At 38.0% G+C, this 16697-nt stretch overlaps 1 protein-coding gene across 8 annotated transcripts in view; it reads right to left on the reverse strand.

The window, feature by feature from the left end:
- EFR3A (EFR3 homolog A) overlaps positions 1-16697 on the reverse strand; it is an 88945-nt gene that overhangs the window by 11919 nt on the left and 60329 nt on the right. For all 8 annotated transcript variants that reach the window (XM_076329087.1, XM_076329080.1, XM_076329086.1 and 5 more), the window contains 7 exons: positions 14664-14715; positions 10878-11050; positions 10341-10416; positions 7253-7414; positions 5161-5292; positions 4572-4639; positions 3236-3363 (listed from right to left, as the gene is read on the reverse strand). In XM_076329087.1, coding sequence (XP_076185202.1) covers positions 3236-3363; positions 4572-4639; positions 5161-5292; positions 7253-7414; positions 10341-10416; positions 10878-11050; positions 14664-14715 — 791 coding nt within the window. The remainder of the gene's footprint in view (positions 1-3235; positions 3364-4571; positions 4640-5160; positions 5293-7252; positions 7415-10340; positions 10417-10877; positions 11051-14663; positions 14716-16697) is intronic.

Consider the following 16697-nt stretch of genomic DNA (forward strand, 5'->3'; position numbering starts at 1 on the left):
GGGGAGGAGCAAGCAAGGAAAACAGATGGATAAGGGGATAAAGGCATCAGTACCATGGAAACCGGCTGCTGAGCAGTACGTGCATCTGGCCATGCCCTGAGCCTCATCAATGCAGCCTGTCCCATCTCTTGATTAAATCCCATTTCTCTTTTCCTGGGTGAGGGACTATTATTTGTGCAGGTGTGTGCATGGGGGTCTGAGCGCAGCAACTAAAGTCAGACTACGGGTCAGAGGGCCTGTGTGTCTGCAGCGAGGGAGGGCACACAGCTCTGACGCATGGTAACAAGGGAATATCAAGCTGGATCAGCAGGCGAGTAGATCAAGTGGCCTGGGATCTGGGAGTGCCCATGTCTGTCTGTCTCTCTGTGTGTCAGTCTGTCTCTGAGGGGAATGCACCTGGAGGGACCAGGAGGCCGAGGCCAGCTGTCAGAAAGTGCATGGAGCCCGGGGAGTTGACTGAGACCCACGTGTGCATGCGCGTGTGCATTACTGTGCACAAGGGGGATCTGTACCAGCAGCTGGATGGGGCTGCGGGCCTTGGGGACTCACATGCTCATGTGCCAGTGACTCGGGAGGCTGGGAACCAGGAGACAGCTGATGGGTAGACAGTGTCTAAGCCCAGCTACTGCTGGGATGCACACAGAACATATGCACGTATACATGTCCCACTAACGGACCTTTATCCTGAAAAGCCAGTGAGTAAGATGAATCATCATTCCGTCAACAGCTGAGAGCTTGTTCCAACTTTCTACCAAGTTCTTGTAATGTCATTCAAAGAGGTAATTAGTACTATCACAAAAATGATACCTACAGCCCGATTACCTGCTCAGGAAAAGAAAACAGGAAGCTACCATATTGTAGAGTTCCAAATCAAGAGTAAACACAAAGGCAAACCTTGCAGCAGCTAACATTGCTAGAGGTATATCAAGGAGATAAAGAAAAAAAAAGCAGAAGGAAACACTAAGTACACTAAGTACAACACAATTTCTGGCCTGAAAATCTAAAGGCCTTCTAAAAGCATATTTTTTTTGACTGTGCACATCCTATACAGACACACCACAGCTAGCAGGAAAGCAGGCTGAGCTACAACTTATTTTTACCTTTTGACTTGTGTCTGCATTTATGAGGTTTTTTGCCTGATGGAAATAGAGCTAAATTAAAAAAACCCTACATATGTATAGACAAAAAATGATTAAATTTACATTTAAATTATCAGCTTCCTCCCTCCCCCAAATAAGGAACAGAACAAGGTACAAAAAGTTGCAAATATGAATGTCTTTCCAAACTGATAAGAAGTACCAAAACCTGAAACAAAGACAGCATGATGATTTTATGTCTATAAGTCATTGTTAAGCATTATATCATTGATATTCAGAAATATGAGAAATAATTAGGATCAAGTCTTTACTGGCTTTTTGGGTTCAACCATAACTTTCACAGGAATATAGAAAAAATGGATCCATCTTTTACTAAAATTAATGATATATTTTGAAACACTATATTCTAGCATTATAATAGAAATGAAACATTTCATTGAAGTAGAAAATGAAAAGTTTCAGAATTCCAAAATATTCACTTTGGTCCTGATTTACTTAAATGAAAATCTTGGAAGCTCAATATCCCACAGGATCAGAGATTAATGATACCAATCAGGTATAACAACAGACATGGAACCAGTTTTGGTTACTGCTCTTTACAAAAAGATTACAAAAAACCCCAACAACCACCCATCTGATTCACATACACTAAGATTTAGCATTAAATATGTCCGTTTCTCATCACCTGGAGAGGCAGTTAATCACATACTTGCAGCTAAACTCACTTAACCTTGATGTCAGAACTTACATATCTTCCTGTGTAGGAATGCATTTTTACCAAAGTATCCAAGAACACCCTAGCAAGGTCATTTGGGTACAAATATGTCTCAATTTCTAGAAGAAGCTTAACATAAATTTCAAACCAGGCTTTCTCATTCTGTTCTCATTCACTCAAAGACAGGAAAAATTTGAAAATGTAACATTTCCTTACTTGCTACCTACCTCTTCTGCCAATACTAAAATATAACGTTAACTGTTTTTTTGGATGCCAGAAGAAATAATCTGTCAAGTATAGCAACATTTTCCTTTTTAGAAGATGACAACCAGCAATAGAAAACACAGACATTGCAGCTGTGTCAGAATATTTCACTAGTTTGCCTGCTAGCACTTGGGACAAAACCACATCTGCTGTTCTGGAGAACTCATTCCCTCCCATAGCAGCTATCCAAAAAAGCTTATTCAAGAGCAGGCAGCAATGTCTCTGAATCGTACTGCAAGTGTGACAGATCTGGCATTCACTGTCCATAAGTACTATGTTTCTTTCTATGCATGAGCTGCAAAACATAGGAATCACATTTTCCTCCTAGGTACTTTTATTTCACAAAAAGGTCATGCTTCAGACTGGGATGTCCCATAGCCTCTTACAATAGCAACCGGTTACGAACAGCCACAAAACACACATGGTTAATAAAACAAATTCTTCAAAAAATTTTTTTCAGTAAGTTGCTCAATTGGCTGTTGAAAATATATTAAAAGCCAAAACCACACAACATCACATACTAGCTAGTCATTCACACACTATTCATGCCTCCTGGGTAGCACGAACTCTCACAAATCTTCCTCAGGCATACTTTATTTTCATTGCGTTACCCGACACTAAGGTAGCATAGGTATCTAATGGAGGAAAACATAACATTCTTGATTAAATTAACATCTGTTCATTGAGAATTTGACTAAGGCCAATAACTCAAGTCAGCACAAGGCCATATGGCAAAAGGATGGAATATGTTTCATCCAGTGTTTAGAAAAAAAGGATAATGTATGCCAACTTGTATAACCCTTCCTCACCTGCTAACTCAAGAGAATACAGAAAAACAGTAATCACTACTATCATCTTAGGTATTCTTTCAAAAGCAAAGACTTCATTAAAAAGAATCGAAGTGGGTTCAAGAACTTTCTGCCCAACCTCCTGAATTTAAGGGGAAAAAAAAAAAATCTTAAAAGGACACAAAGTTGAAACTTGTTAGCAATAATACTGTAGCTAATGAGAAAAAAGAAATCATCTTGAGAAAACAAAATTATACTACAATTAAGTTTTGTTGGCAAGTAGTCACACTACATTTCATTGGCACACAACACATTAAGCAAATATTCTCAATAACTGGTACTTAGCAGTTTCGCCACTAATCACCACTTACCTGTTACCTGGGGTACGTATGGAACTGACAATCTTTCCACACTGTATCCGCTGCCTCCTAATGATTCTGCAATCTTGTTTGTCAGGAAAAATAAATCTTTTTCATGCTTCTCTAAGGATTTTGGAAGACTGTCAAAATACATATTTGAAATTATTATCTACCAACAGAGATTTCTTCATTAAGTAAAATACTTTTATAATGTCTGCAAGCAACCAAAAAGGGTCAATGGTAATGATTTGATAGAAATAAAACTTGCTCAGTTATTGAGGAATGAATATATACTCCAAAATGAGTCCATTGACTACCTCTGCAATATTTTAAATTACCTTAACACTTCTTGGTTACCTAAATTATGTTCCTCACCTATTCTGCTACATCTTGAGAGAATATGGTCTCTGTTAAATGGAAAAAACTGGAGAGTAATAGTATTTGCTATTTGCTAGCGACGTGCCCTTGCGACAAAGAAGGCTAAGGGTATCCTGGGCTGCATTAGGAGGAGTATTGCCAGCAGGTCAAGGGAGGTGATCCTTCCCCTCTACTCAGCACTGGTAAGGCCACACCTGGAGTACTGTGTCAAGTGCTGGGCTCCCCAGGACAGGAGAGACATGGACTTACTGTAGAGAGTCCAACAAAGGGACACTAAGGTGATTAAGGGACTGGAGCATTTTTCCAATGAAGAAAGACTGAGAGAGCTGGGACGGTTCAACATGGAGGAAAGAAGCTGGATCTTATCAATGTATACAACTACCTTGAGGGAGGGAGGATGGAAAGACAACAGAGCCAGGCTCTTTTCAGTGGTGCCCAGTGACAGGACCAGAAGCAATGGGCACAAACTGAAACAAAGGAGATTCTGTTGGAACATCAGGAAACACTTTTTTACTGTGAAGGTGACCAAGCATGGGCACAGGTTGCCCAGGGAGGTCGTGGAGTCTCCATCCTTTGAGATATTCCAAAGCCATCTGGATGTGGTCCTGGACTGCCTGGTCCAGGTGACCCAGCTTGAGCAGGGGGGCTGGACCGAATGATCTCCAGAGGTCCCTTCCAACCTCACCCATTCTGTGATTCAGTGATAATGTATTTTGCTGTGTTAGCACTTACACCAAGCATCATATCGTGCAGATGTAAGTGCCTCTGACTACAATTAAAAAAGTTTGAAAAACAGATTTTTTCATGTATGCATATATGCTTTTAATGCTTGGTTTTCTTCTGCCTATCCTGTACACTATTAAACCTCTAAATTATTTTTCACATATGCAACATATTTCAATGATTTGTGATTTTTAATAGTAAAATAGGTACTTCACTGTTCATTAATTGAGATTCTATATCTACTTACTTGCATTTGTCTTTGAAAATTGTTTCTGGTAGAAAATAAGATGCTTCCAGACTTCTAGTTTCAATGACCTGAAAAAAACCAAGACAAATTGTACAAATGGAGTAGTTCCATAGCTATTTTCTCCAGTGACTGAACTGCTTAAAGAGGTTCTACTGTAGCAGATTACCAATCCTTCACTAATATCTACCTCAGCACAAATGAGGCCTTTAGAATTTTTTTTAACCAGAGAAAGAGATTGTGGCACTCACCCTTTAGACTAAAAATCTGGTTCTCACAGTGTTGTGCATGTCAGTACTGTTTTACCAAAGCCAGTGAGGCTGTAAAGTCTTATACCAGATGGGGATTTAGCCCATTATATACAGTACCGTAAACAAAATAAAAATGCTATACCTTGAGAGAAGAATATTCTGTGTGTAGTTTTAAAAGTCAGCAAGTAATGCCATCGGAGCCCAAAGACAAAGAGCAATGTTGGTGGACACAAATACAGGAGATCAACATCACAAGCAATTACTTGACAGAAGTTACTTACCCATTTTACAGTAGAATGTGTACTGTTCTAAATGACTTAAATTACTTAATTATGTGTTACCTTGCTGACATGCTGACAAAAGGCAGGAACTGCAATCATCTGACTCAGAAAGTTTAGATACGCTGCAACCAATGCCATGACACCACAACGATTAAACATTGGCAGATTATCCTCATTGATGATGGCAATGTCCTGAAATATAAAGGATAGCATTACACCCTCCAAAGTTAACAGGTTGTCCCGAATATATGGAAGCCAAAGCTATTATTAGTAACACTAGCTGACTACCTAGTAATACCTGGCATTTAAAACCTCTCACCTTAAAGTTCTAGTCTTCTAGCTCACTCTTGCATTAGGTATATATTGATCTGAAGTTAGAGAGCTTGAAGGATTCAACCCCTAAGAAGAGAAATAAATCTACTCCACTCAAACTTCTGTTTCTCAGAAAGAGAGTACAGGTTAATGACTGGCGGTCTCTTGTCCTTAGGAGTCCCGTAAGGACCACCTGCTGATGATAACTTTTTTCAGGAAAATTAGAAACAGTAGTTTAATAATAAAAATCTCTCTTGTGAATCACAGATACAGTACCATAAAGGGAATTATTTAATGCTTATTAGCATTTACATATTTATATGTTCATACTCCTAATGTCATTTTCATCAATAAGGATTTGGTTCAGTGACATATTTTAAAACTGAGGATGCACTCTGCATTTCAAAGGTTACATAATGCAGGTGCACATTAGGGAATGTGAACAGGGAATACAGGACAATTTCATCAATTTTCCATGGCACATGCTAGCACTATTTTTTTGAATGCTTTAATTTCAACACAGATAAACCTACTAAGTTATACAGTTTCACTGTGGACTGTATGCAAGTATGAAATAATGTTTGATTCTGTACAGGAAATGTTAAGGAATAAAGCCTTAAATAGCCTGGTTTGACAAATATTTTGAGGGTAATAAGCTCGAGGGTAGGAAGGCTCTGCAGAGGGACCTGGACAGGCTGGATCGATGGGCCGAGGCCAATTGTATGAGGTTCAACAAGGCCAAGTGCCGGGTCCTACACTTTGGCCACAACAACCCCATGCAGCGCTACAGGCTTGGGGAAGAGTGGCTGGAAAGCTGCCCAGCAGAGAAGGACCTGGGGGTGCTGGTCGACAGCCGGCTGAACGTGAGCCAGCAGTGTGCCCAGGCAGCCAAGAAGGCCAATGGCATCCTGGCCTGTATCAGAACTAGTGTGGCCAGCAAGGAGTAGGGAAGTGATCGTGCCCCTGTACTCAGTACTGGTGAGGCTTCACCTTGAATACTGTGTTCAGTTTTGGGCCCCTCACTACAAGAAGGATGTTGAGGTGCTGGAGCATGTCCAGAGAAGGGCAACGAGGCTGGTGAGGGGTCTGGAGAACAAGTCTTATGAGGAGCGGCTGAGGGAACTGGGACTGTTCAGCCTGGAGAAGAGGAGGCTGAGGGGAGACCTCATCGCTCTCTACAACTACCTGAAAGGAGGCTGTAGCGAGGTGGGTGTCGGTCTCTTCTCCCAAGTAACAAGCGATAGGACAAGAGGAAATGGCCTCAAGTTGCGCCAGAGGAGGTTTAGATTGGACATGAGGAAAAATTTCTTTACTGAAAGAGTGGTTAAACATTGGCACAGGCTGCCCAGGGAAGTGGTGGAGTCACCATCCCTGGAGGTATTTAAAAGACGAGTAGATGAGGCACTTAGGGACATGGTTTAGTGGGTGGTGGTGTTGGGTCGATGGTTGGACTCGATGATCTTAGAGGTCTTTTCCAACCTCAATGATTCTATGATTCTATTTTATACGGAACACTGACGCAAGATTGTAAGGATACCTTGCCAATCTGCTAACGAATATATCAGTGATTCTATGGAATGTTTCAACAGATTTCCACATCTGCCATATTTCCTGAGGAGAACATGTTGGAGAAGTTTGTAACAAATCTTAGCTGAAGTTTCCCTATTAATAAGTGTATGTACAAAGCGCACTTCCTTAATGGGTCGATCAAATTAGGACTGAATGATGTGATTTCCAATTTGAAGATCAATATGCAAACAAAAAAATTATCCTCATCTCCAGCTACCAATATAAATTATCAATCAATGAACCCAACACTGATTCAGATCTGCACTCATACCTGCAAAGCAATAGCTAATCGAATGAGGTCAATAACCACTTCTTCATTGGCTAGTTCAATTGTGGTAAGAGCTAGAGATGTAAACAGCAGTTCAAAGTTTTTCTGGACGTTGTCTTCTTCTTTACAGCCTAAGTAGATGTGTCTGTACAACTGCTGGCCATGCTATAAAAGACAAAAAAGGAAAATGAGTACTAAAATCACAGAATAATTTAGGTTAGAAAGGATATTTAAAGGTCCTCTAGTCCAACTCCCTACTCCAAGCAGAGCCAACTTTGATGTTAGATCATTTTGGATAGAGAATTAAAATAATAAAAAAGGATAAAATACATGTATAAACATACATACACAAACAAATACGTGATTAATCAAGAAGACCATTCATTTACTACCATAACAGTAGCTTCTTTATAAATACAGTACTATTATATTTTATGTAAAAGCGTACAGATGGGCAAGATGATACAGAGAATTGCAGATGAATACTGCACTGTGTGTCAGACACTGGCATTCATTTCCTATTGAAATATTTAGGAAAAAAATTGCGCATTTATGAAAAGGAAAAAATAAAAAGTAGATCTTGAAACATTCTCAAGAACGTCCAAGTAACTGAGGAGCTTCAAGGGTTATCCTTGTGAAGACATCATATTTGCTCATTAAGCAAGCTTCCTTGAAGAACAAACTGAGAAAAAATTCTTCTAGGGGGTGTTTCAGAAGATGAGTAGGGCTCTTTTACTACTGTGCATATGGAGGCTCTAGCTCTAGTGAAGAACATAGGTTATCTAATGAAAGACCCTCAACTTCAAAAGTGACTTTCCTTTCCTCGTAACACTGTCCTTAACCAAATCTTTGTAACGAAGCTATTATTTTAACAAAACAAAAGAAAAGAAAATACAGAAAGGCAGGTTAAGAAGCAGGTTTTGTATGTAACACATGACTCAGTACCATCCCAGCATTCTTAATCTGTAGAGGATACAGGTCTGTATCAGTCGACACAGTTAATGTTCATGATCTAAGGACTGATGCTTTATCTCTGGAAGTACTAGTTCAGCTTCAGAAGGACACAGAAAACTCATTTTTAACATGTTTTTCAAGCAGAACATATTCACTTAAGAAATAATAAAAATGCTAGTAGTCTTCTTATCACTTCTAGAATCAAATATATAGCTGTTCAAACATATGCTTTACTTAGAAGAGGGATACAGAGCTATTAGCAAAGCACAGAAGTTACTATGAAATAAGCACAGTAAAGGTTAGCTGTTTAAAGACACAGTATATTTGGAAACTAAAAGTAATGAAAATATTCATCTCACTGATAAAGAATTGCACCTAGATATGAAAATAAATTATTTTAAAATTATGTGCATTTTCTAAACACGTAGTATCTTTCTAGAAGATTGTAAAATGCAAGAAGTTCAGTATTTCCCTTTAAAGAAAGGACAGAAATAAACTTCCTGGCTTTGAGAAGGTGGACTGAGATCAAGAGAGCTTTGTGTCTATGTCTAGTTTAATTCCACCTAATTTTAGGTACCGAAATTCCTAAGTATGATACACAATTGCCTTAGGATCCCCATCTAACATCAAACAAGCCTAGATGGTCATTCAGATCTTAATGGACTTCTGGAGGTGCTTCACCCCTCTCCTTTGATTATGCAAAGACTCTAGAAAGAGTAGGCTGCTAACATATACATCTAGACTAGGTGAGTAACATTAGGTTATGATATGCACCTGAAACAGTATCACATAGATAATTATTGACTGACTTTATTCCATAGGGCTAATACATTTTTCTGAAGACTGTATAATCTTGTCTTGAGCTGTTAAGAGTCTCTTTTCCTCTCCTATCCTCTTTTTCAGATGAGAGCGTCAACAATTCAAATATTTAGTTTGAGAATTAAAATTTTCATCTAGCAAAATCAGTAACTACAACTTATCCAAACTGTTTTAAATCCTAGATATTAAATTGATGAATTAAAATTTAATTCAGTTTTTACAAAGATACATTACTAATAATTGCCAAAATTGGAGTATTCTTTATATTTGTATTATTCCAGTATTAATCAAAAGAGGTGTAAATATACCGCAAGGAATATCAACTGTATTAACTTAGCAAGAACACGTATCTCCGATGTTACTTGAAAGCCACACAATTCTATTTTGTATATTATTATATATATAGTATTTTTGCCTCTGGACAAGTTAAACTGCAATTCTTGTGATTCTTAGAATATTAAATTAAGTCAGCACTCTGAAGACACACATTTTTTTATTTCACAGCTAATAGGAAACAAAAACAAAGCAGCATGGGACAGCTGTGAGAAATGAATATATTTTCTCAGGCAGATAACCGTGATAAACATTCTAAAGCCTGCTTGAGCTGACTTTAGTAATTTGTGGTTTTTGTTTACAAACATACCTACACAGATAAACTATAGTCAGGAATGACAGAGCACACTAATAATTATAAACGTTTTTCCCATGTAGAAAATAAGGTTTTTATTGTAAAGAAGCAATTTCACTCCACATAAGCATCATCCAAAAAAAAAAAACAACCCCAAAACACCCCCCGTTTTTCTTTAGAACCAAACATGCTCAGAAGTCAACTGGCACAATGTCCTATAAAAACAATCTTGTAAGTAGGTGCATTTTTTTCTTCCAAGTTAACTTTCTTTGACATCTTTACTTAAAACATAAAACATTTTTAAAAAGGATTTTTAAATTAAAAAAAAATCTGAAAATACAACAAAATAAAAGCCATACAAATGAAAAACTACTACTGAGCATAAATGAAATGTTGCACAGGGATCTAACTATAGGGAGGTCTTTTCAGAATCATGGTTTAGATATACACTGTTCTAGTTTCATGCATGCAAGGATTTTCACTGAAAACATAAATGGAAATTTTATTCCATGGAACCACCTCTTAAGTATCTAGAGCAGCTGAACATTGAAATCACTGGAATTTGAATTAAAATCACTCGATACTGATCTTTGCAACTTGTTGCAAAAACACAGCTGTAGAAGAAAAGCAACTGGTTCAGTTACTTTATCTTCTTTCTAGATAGAAAAGTTAACTTTTTCATTCTATTACCTTTTTCATGAAGCTCACATCTTGCCTTGAAATTTTGTCTCTTTTTATCTTTAGATCAGAAACATCTGGTATTATTCTACAAAGGAAACAAACTTGTCATTTTAGCAAAAAGAAATTGAAAGGGAAGAGGATGTGAAATATGTGAACTATTCAAACAAATGGTTAAACCACAACAGTCCTGAAGCAATTTCCATTTTAATTATATCCATGTTTAACAATGACATTCAAATTTCAGTTGAAGAGGGAGAATCATAAACAGAATTATGACAAGCACGTATTTTTTTTCTCTACATAAAATACCATATTCTGTCTTCCACAGTTAAGCTAACAAATATTTGGAATGGTCATTTAAGGTATCATGCACTGAGGCTTACCTGTAAAACTCTTGCCATCAATAAATGACATTGAGCACTGTGTATTTATCGAAACAGTATATTAATATTTCATATTAGGAAAAATATTTAAAAATCAACAGTACTTATCATTCAGATATTAAATTAGAATTTAAAGGAGGCCAAAGCAAACAAAAAGAATTACCGTATCCCTCTGAGCTTTGCTCTGTTGTCATGCCGATCAATGAGATTATGCAGTATTTCCAAGACCAGCTGCCTTAGCTCAGAGTCTTCCATGAGTGAAGGAGACAATAACGGGTCCAGAAACGGGAGAGGAAGTGCATTAGTTACCGTTGTTGCTTTGTATCCTGAAGTCACCTGTTCATTGTTGGAAGTAAAATTAATGTGTCATTATTGCATTGTAAGGATTACTTGCAGCTGTCACTCACTTTTTAGTGGGCTTGCTTTGGCATCTGAAAGGTGGGTTCAAATGGAAATAGTGTATTAGTTTTGAAAATTCCTAACCCCACTATGAATTTGGAAGGACTTTAATACTCATCTTCAAATGAACACCCTCATCTGTTTTAAAGTGGTATTTCATAGAACAGTTTGGGTTGGAAGGGCCCTTTAAAGGTCATCTAAGTCCAACCCCCCTGCAATAAGCAGGGACATCTTCAATTAGGTCAGGTTACTTAGAGCCCCCTCCAACATGACCTGAAATGTTTCCAGGGATGGGGCATCCACCACCTCTCTGGGCAACCTGGGCCAGTGTTTCACCACCCTCAGCGTAAAAAATTTCTTCCTTATATCTAGTGTGAATCTACCCTCTTTTAGTTTAAAACCATTCCCCCTTGTCCTGTCGCAACAAGCCTTGCTGAAAGGTCTGTCCCCATCTTTCTTATAGGCCCCCTTGAAGTACTGATAGGCTGCAATAAGGTCTCCCCAAAGCCTTCTCCTCTCCAGGCTGAACAACCCCAACTCTCTCAGCCTTTCTTCATAGGAGAGGTGTTCCAGCCCCCTGATCATTTTCGTGGCCGTCCTCTGGACCAGCTCCAACAGGTCCATGTCTTTCCTGTGCTGAGGACTCCAGAGCTGGACACAGGATCCTTCCTCTACCAACACACCCGCAAGAAAAAATAAAGTTATCATTTACAAAATCTTTTTGGAAAATGGCCTATGAAAAGTTGCAGGGCATAAAATGAAGATGATAATCATTCCAACAGAGATTTTTCCATTTCAGGCTCTGAGCTGCTCAAATATGGTACCGAGTATGCTCATGTGAAGAAAAAAAAGGGAAAACAGGGCCTATATGTACATCTTAAACATTTATGGATACTGCTTTATTGCAAAAAAGAAAGCAAGCAGGAAACATTCACTTTTTTAGAAATCTGGTACCATGGCGTTGTTTTTTCTTTTGTTAAACTGATACTACCGCTGACCTGCCTCATTCGATTACTTTTATTTAAAACAAGGTCTGTAGGCACACAAGAAAAAGTTAATTTCAGTCTGACAATTTAAATATTCATCAGCTGAACATTTACAGCAGTCAGAAATGTTTAAAAAGTTACTGTCCCTTAAAGTGAAGGTTACCAGAATATTAAAAATCTCAGAAACAAAACGGGATTCAGAAACTGCCAAGCATAAGCTGTTGAGGTTGAGGGGAACAAAATAGTCCAAAATTTAATTATAATAAAAGCAATCATATGTTTATCTAAGACTTTGCATAATAACTGTATCTTCATTATGCATATTCCATACCATTACAGTTTTTACATGTGAATTGTGTTGGACGGGTTTTGGCTGGGGTAGAGTTAATTTTCTTCACAGTAGCTAGTATGGGGTTGTGTTTTGGATTTGTGCTGGAAACAGTGTCGATAACACAGGGATGTTTTTGTTACTGCTGAGCAGCGCTGACACAGAGTCAAGGCCTTTTCTGCTTCTCACACCACCCCACCAGTGAGTAGGCTGGGGGTGCACAAGAAGTTGGGAGGGGACACAGCCGGGACAGCTGACCCCAACTGACCAAAGGGATATTCCACACCGTATGACATCATGCTCAGCAATAAAACTGGGGTCAGTTTGCAAGGGCTGCTGTTGCTCAGGGACTGGCTGGATATCAGTCAGCTGGTGGTGAGTAATTAGGTTTTGGGTGGGTTTTTTTGTGGTTTGTTTGGGTGGGGGGTTTTTTGTTTGCTTGGTTTTTGTTTTAATTTTTATAATTTGTTTTTCTTTTTTCTTGGTTTTGTTTTTCTTTGTTTTCTTTTTTTACTTACTGAACTGTCTTCATCTCAACCCACTTTTCTCACTTGTACCCTTCTGATTCTCTCCCCAGTCCCACTTGGGAAGAATAAGCGAGTGACTGGGTGGTGGTTTGCTGCCTACCAGGGTTAAACCACAACATGTGAGCAAGCACTATTCCTACAGCATAACTGAATAGGTTGAAAGGAAACTGGTTGGCAGATGAGCATGAGGGTACCTGACGGTACCTAATCAATCATTTTGAAAATGGAAAATTACTAATACTAGAAGCAGTAAGGCTGCAAAAAGTGCATACTTTTAATGAAGTGACAGATTTTAATTGCCTATCCAACATTAAATTGTCTGCCTATGTGTATGCATGACAACCAACTAATTATCTTATGAAGTATTATTCTTTTGTAAAGAATACATGATGTGCAATGCTCAGTTCAGTACACAGAACAGGCAGGGTTCAGTAGTTTCCAGTTCTTTATTACGTGTGCAGACTACACCTTATATACCACAATAAAAGCTTTGCTCTGAACACAAATTCCTTCCCACATTTTTTCCACAATATTTATCAATGTCTGAGTAATTCACTAAGCATCAAAACATTCACTTTCACATCTTTGTGCCACGATGGGATTTTACTTTTATATATTCTAAAAGAGGATCTAAAACAAAATTCAGTGTCAAAAATGTTAAAATTCCTTCCACATGCGCAGTTTGAATCCCTTAAAACATATTTACAGGCTATGCAGCACCCCAAATAATTAGAACAGTTCTTACTGACTTCAATGGAAATTTTTAAGGCTGGTGAGATGAATATTGTCAGGAACAGTTTAGGCATAGCTGAGTCTATCTTTAATGAAGACAATGTGCAAAACGACCCCGAGGTCCTTTCTAACATGTTTTCCATCCTTAAACTGCAACTGTGAATGCACAGCTCTTCTGCAAATGAGAATCTAGGATTTCATATTCTGACAAGCAAAGAATGGTTTAACTGATTTGCCTACCACCACACACAAATTTCATGTCAAAGCAAGGATAGAAACTCATTTTCCAGGAAGGCATTCTACTGCTTTAGTCATGAAATCATTCTTTGTGCTATTTCCCCTACTTCAGTTACTAAACAGTTTTCAGCTTCTGCAACAAAATAGGCCAGGATTCTACAGGCAAGAGCCTCCTTTACTACCCACTTCTGATTCTTACCATCAGGATATATTTCCAGAAATACTCTTTAAAGGTTTACAGTTGAAAAATGTATTTGTGATAAAACAGTTAATTATACCGTACAAGAAACTTGGGAAATACTAGGAAGGAAAGAACAACAGTGCCTGAGGCTCTAAGGCTTGGAGGTAGGCATCCATTCCTACAGTTTTAAAAATATTAGCCATTCTACTAATTACAGCTTTTCTGGTGTCAGAGACAAAAGTGATTTCACTTTCATGTTGCTGGCATAACTACTCAACTCAACGTACTCTACGATGTTCTTTTGGATCTGCAGATCAAATTATAACTGATATTCACTAAAGTGCTCTAAGAGATGGAGGAATATTTCTTGATCTGCTTGTAATATAAGTTGGGAAAATGCTGTCACATTTGACTCAGTAGAACTACAGATCTATGTAATATGAAGATATGTTTAATTTTGTAATACAGAGTTGTAATACTGTACTTACATGTATAAACGTATACATAAAGTGAAACATTGTGTGCTTATAACATAATATACTGAACACAGAAGGCTTACCATAAGTAAAGATCTCAATAACATGATTTGAATCCTCCTAGTTCCCAAATCTCTACAATTGGAAAAAAGTTGAAAATTAGTTTCTTTGCATATCTTCAAAATACTATTCTACTCCAGACATCATTCTAACAACTATGTTTTCGACAAGTGAATACAGCAGTCTTGGAAGGCATGCTGGATGACCACAAATAAGGGGCAAATATCTCCAAATGAGGTGAAATAACTACATGTTTTTGAAAGGGACATTTATAGGAAGGCTTAAAAAACAAAGCAAATACAACTGAAAAAAAACAGTAAATGATATATGTGAAGCAGATCTAAATCTTCACGTTTCATTCAGACATCTTTGTATCTGAAATGTTCAACTGCTATGTGCTTGACTTAATTTTCACAAGCATCAGCACTCATAATTTCTTCTGAATTAAAACGTAATTGAGTCTTTTGAGAAACCAAGACACTTCCTGTTTAAGTCAGACACCAAAACTTTGAGACTGAAAAAAAGTTATCTGCAAAATCAGCAAGAAAAACTGAAAGAACCCTCAGTTTTCAGATCACAGGAAGGTACGCAAAACACCACTTAACCTGTTCTTCATCTGTTCTCATCTTCCATCTGCTGGTACTAAAAGAAGTTAAATACCTATTGGTATATAGTCACATATGCACTGTTCTTGCAAGATCTTACAAGATACAAGTGCACTTTGAATAAATTGCTCCATTCAAAAAGACTCTTTCAAGAAAGTAAAAAAGGTACAAACCCTTCTGTTCACCAAATAGCGTAAGGGAAGAGCAAGCCTCTTCACAAAAGTTGACCCCTACGTAACAGTGGAAACTTCCACCTTCACTGGCTATAATCCTGGCTATATCCAGTTGGCAGTATCATTCAAATGTCTTGTGTAGCAGAGACCAGATTTTCAGGTAAGTAATGCAAGACTGTATCAGCAGTCAGAGAGCCTGCTTTATTGAGAATGACATATGCACATCATACTAACATAGTACTCAGTCCCATGTTTACAAAGAAACCCATGAAGGAAAATTGTATAGTTAAAAAGCAAAAAAACCCCCACCCCCACGCCAACTGGTAATCCAAGTACAGGATTCTAAATGGACCCGTATTTCAAATACCTTCTTAATGAGTGGTAACTGCCTGGCACAGACAGATTTCTGTCTTCCATGGAATAGCATCCCATACTGCAGGGACACGCCAGGGGAGGTTTAGATTGGATGTGAGGAAAAATTTCTTTACTGAAAGAGTGGTTAAACATTGGCACAGGCTGCCCAGGGAAGTGGTTGAGTCACCATCCCTGGAAATATTTAAAAGACGTGTAGATGTGGCGCTTAGGGACGTGGTTTAGTGGGCATGGTGGTGTTGGGTCGACGGTTGGACTCGATGATCTTAGAGGTCTTTTCCAACCTCTATGATTCTATGATTCTATGACACAATACTATATGAAAAGCTACCAAGAAGCCCGGAGAATGACAATGACTTCCTACCTAAGCTAGCAGGGGATCAGACATATGTGGTACAAAGTATCCATCCATACCTGGAAAGAATAGCTGCAGCCTTTTCAGTGACTTTCCTCATACTGAGGAAAAGCAGTCTTTAAACATAATTATTCATGTTACAGGGAAAAATATTACTTCAGCGTATGACAGCTTTTTAATTATGGGTTTATTACAGCAGTCTGACCACCTATAGCTTTTTCCTATTTCTAAATAAATAGGGAAAATCTAAACCAAAACAAATTCACTGGAATTTCTGCAGTTTATTTCTTAATCTGAAATCAGCTTGTACAGAATGAAGAAAAAACAAAAAAACAGTTGTAAATTATGCAGCTATTTGAAAAATTGTAGTCATACTTCAATTTCCCTCAGTCACAAAACACATATGTAAGAAGTCATGGAATTAACCACCATTAAGAAGATAATTTCAGAAACACAGTACAGATGTGAAAAAAAAGAAATGTTTTAGTGCAAAATATATTGTACTCCAATCAGGTATTTTTTACCAGTAATGTGTTTGGAGACTGATTTCAT

This window comes from Aptenodytes patagonicus, chromosome 2 (genome assembly GCF_965638725.1).
Source record: "Aptenodytes patagonicus chromosome 2, bAptPat1.pri.cur, whole genome shotgun sequence".
In the NCBI taxonomy this organism is placed as follows: domain Eukaryota; kingdom Metazoa; phylum Chordata; class Aves; order Sphenisciformes; family Spheniscidae; genus Aptenodytes; species Aptenodytes patagonicus.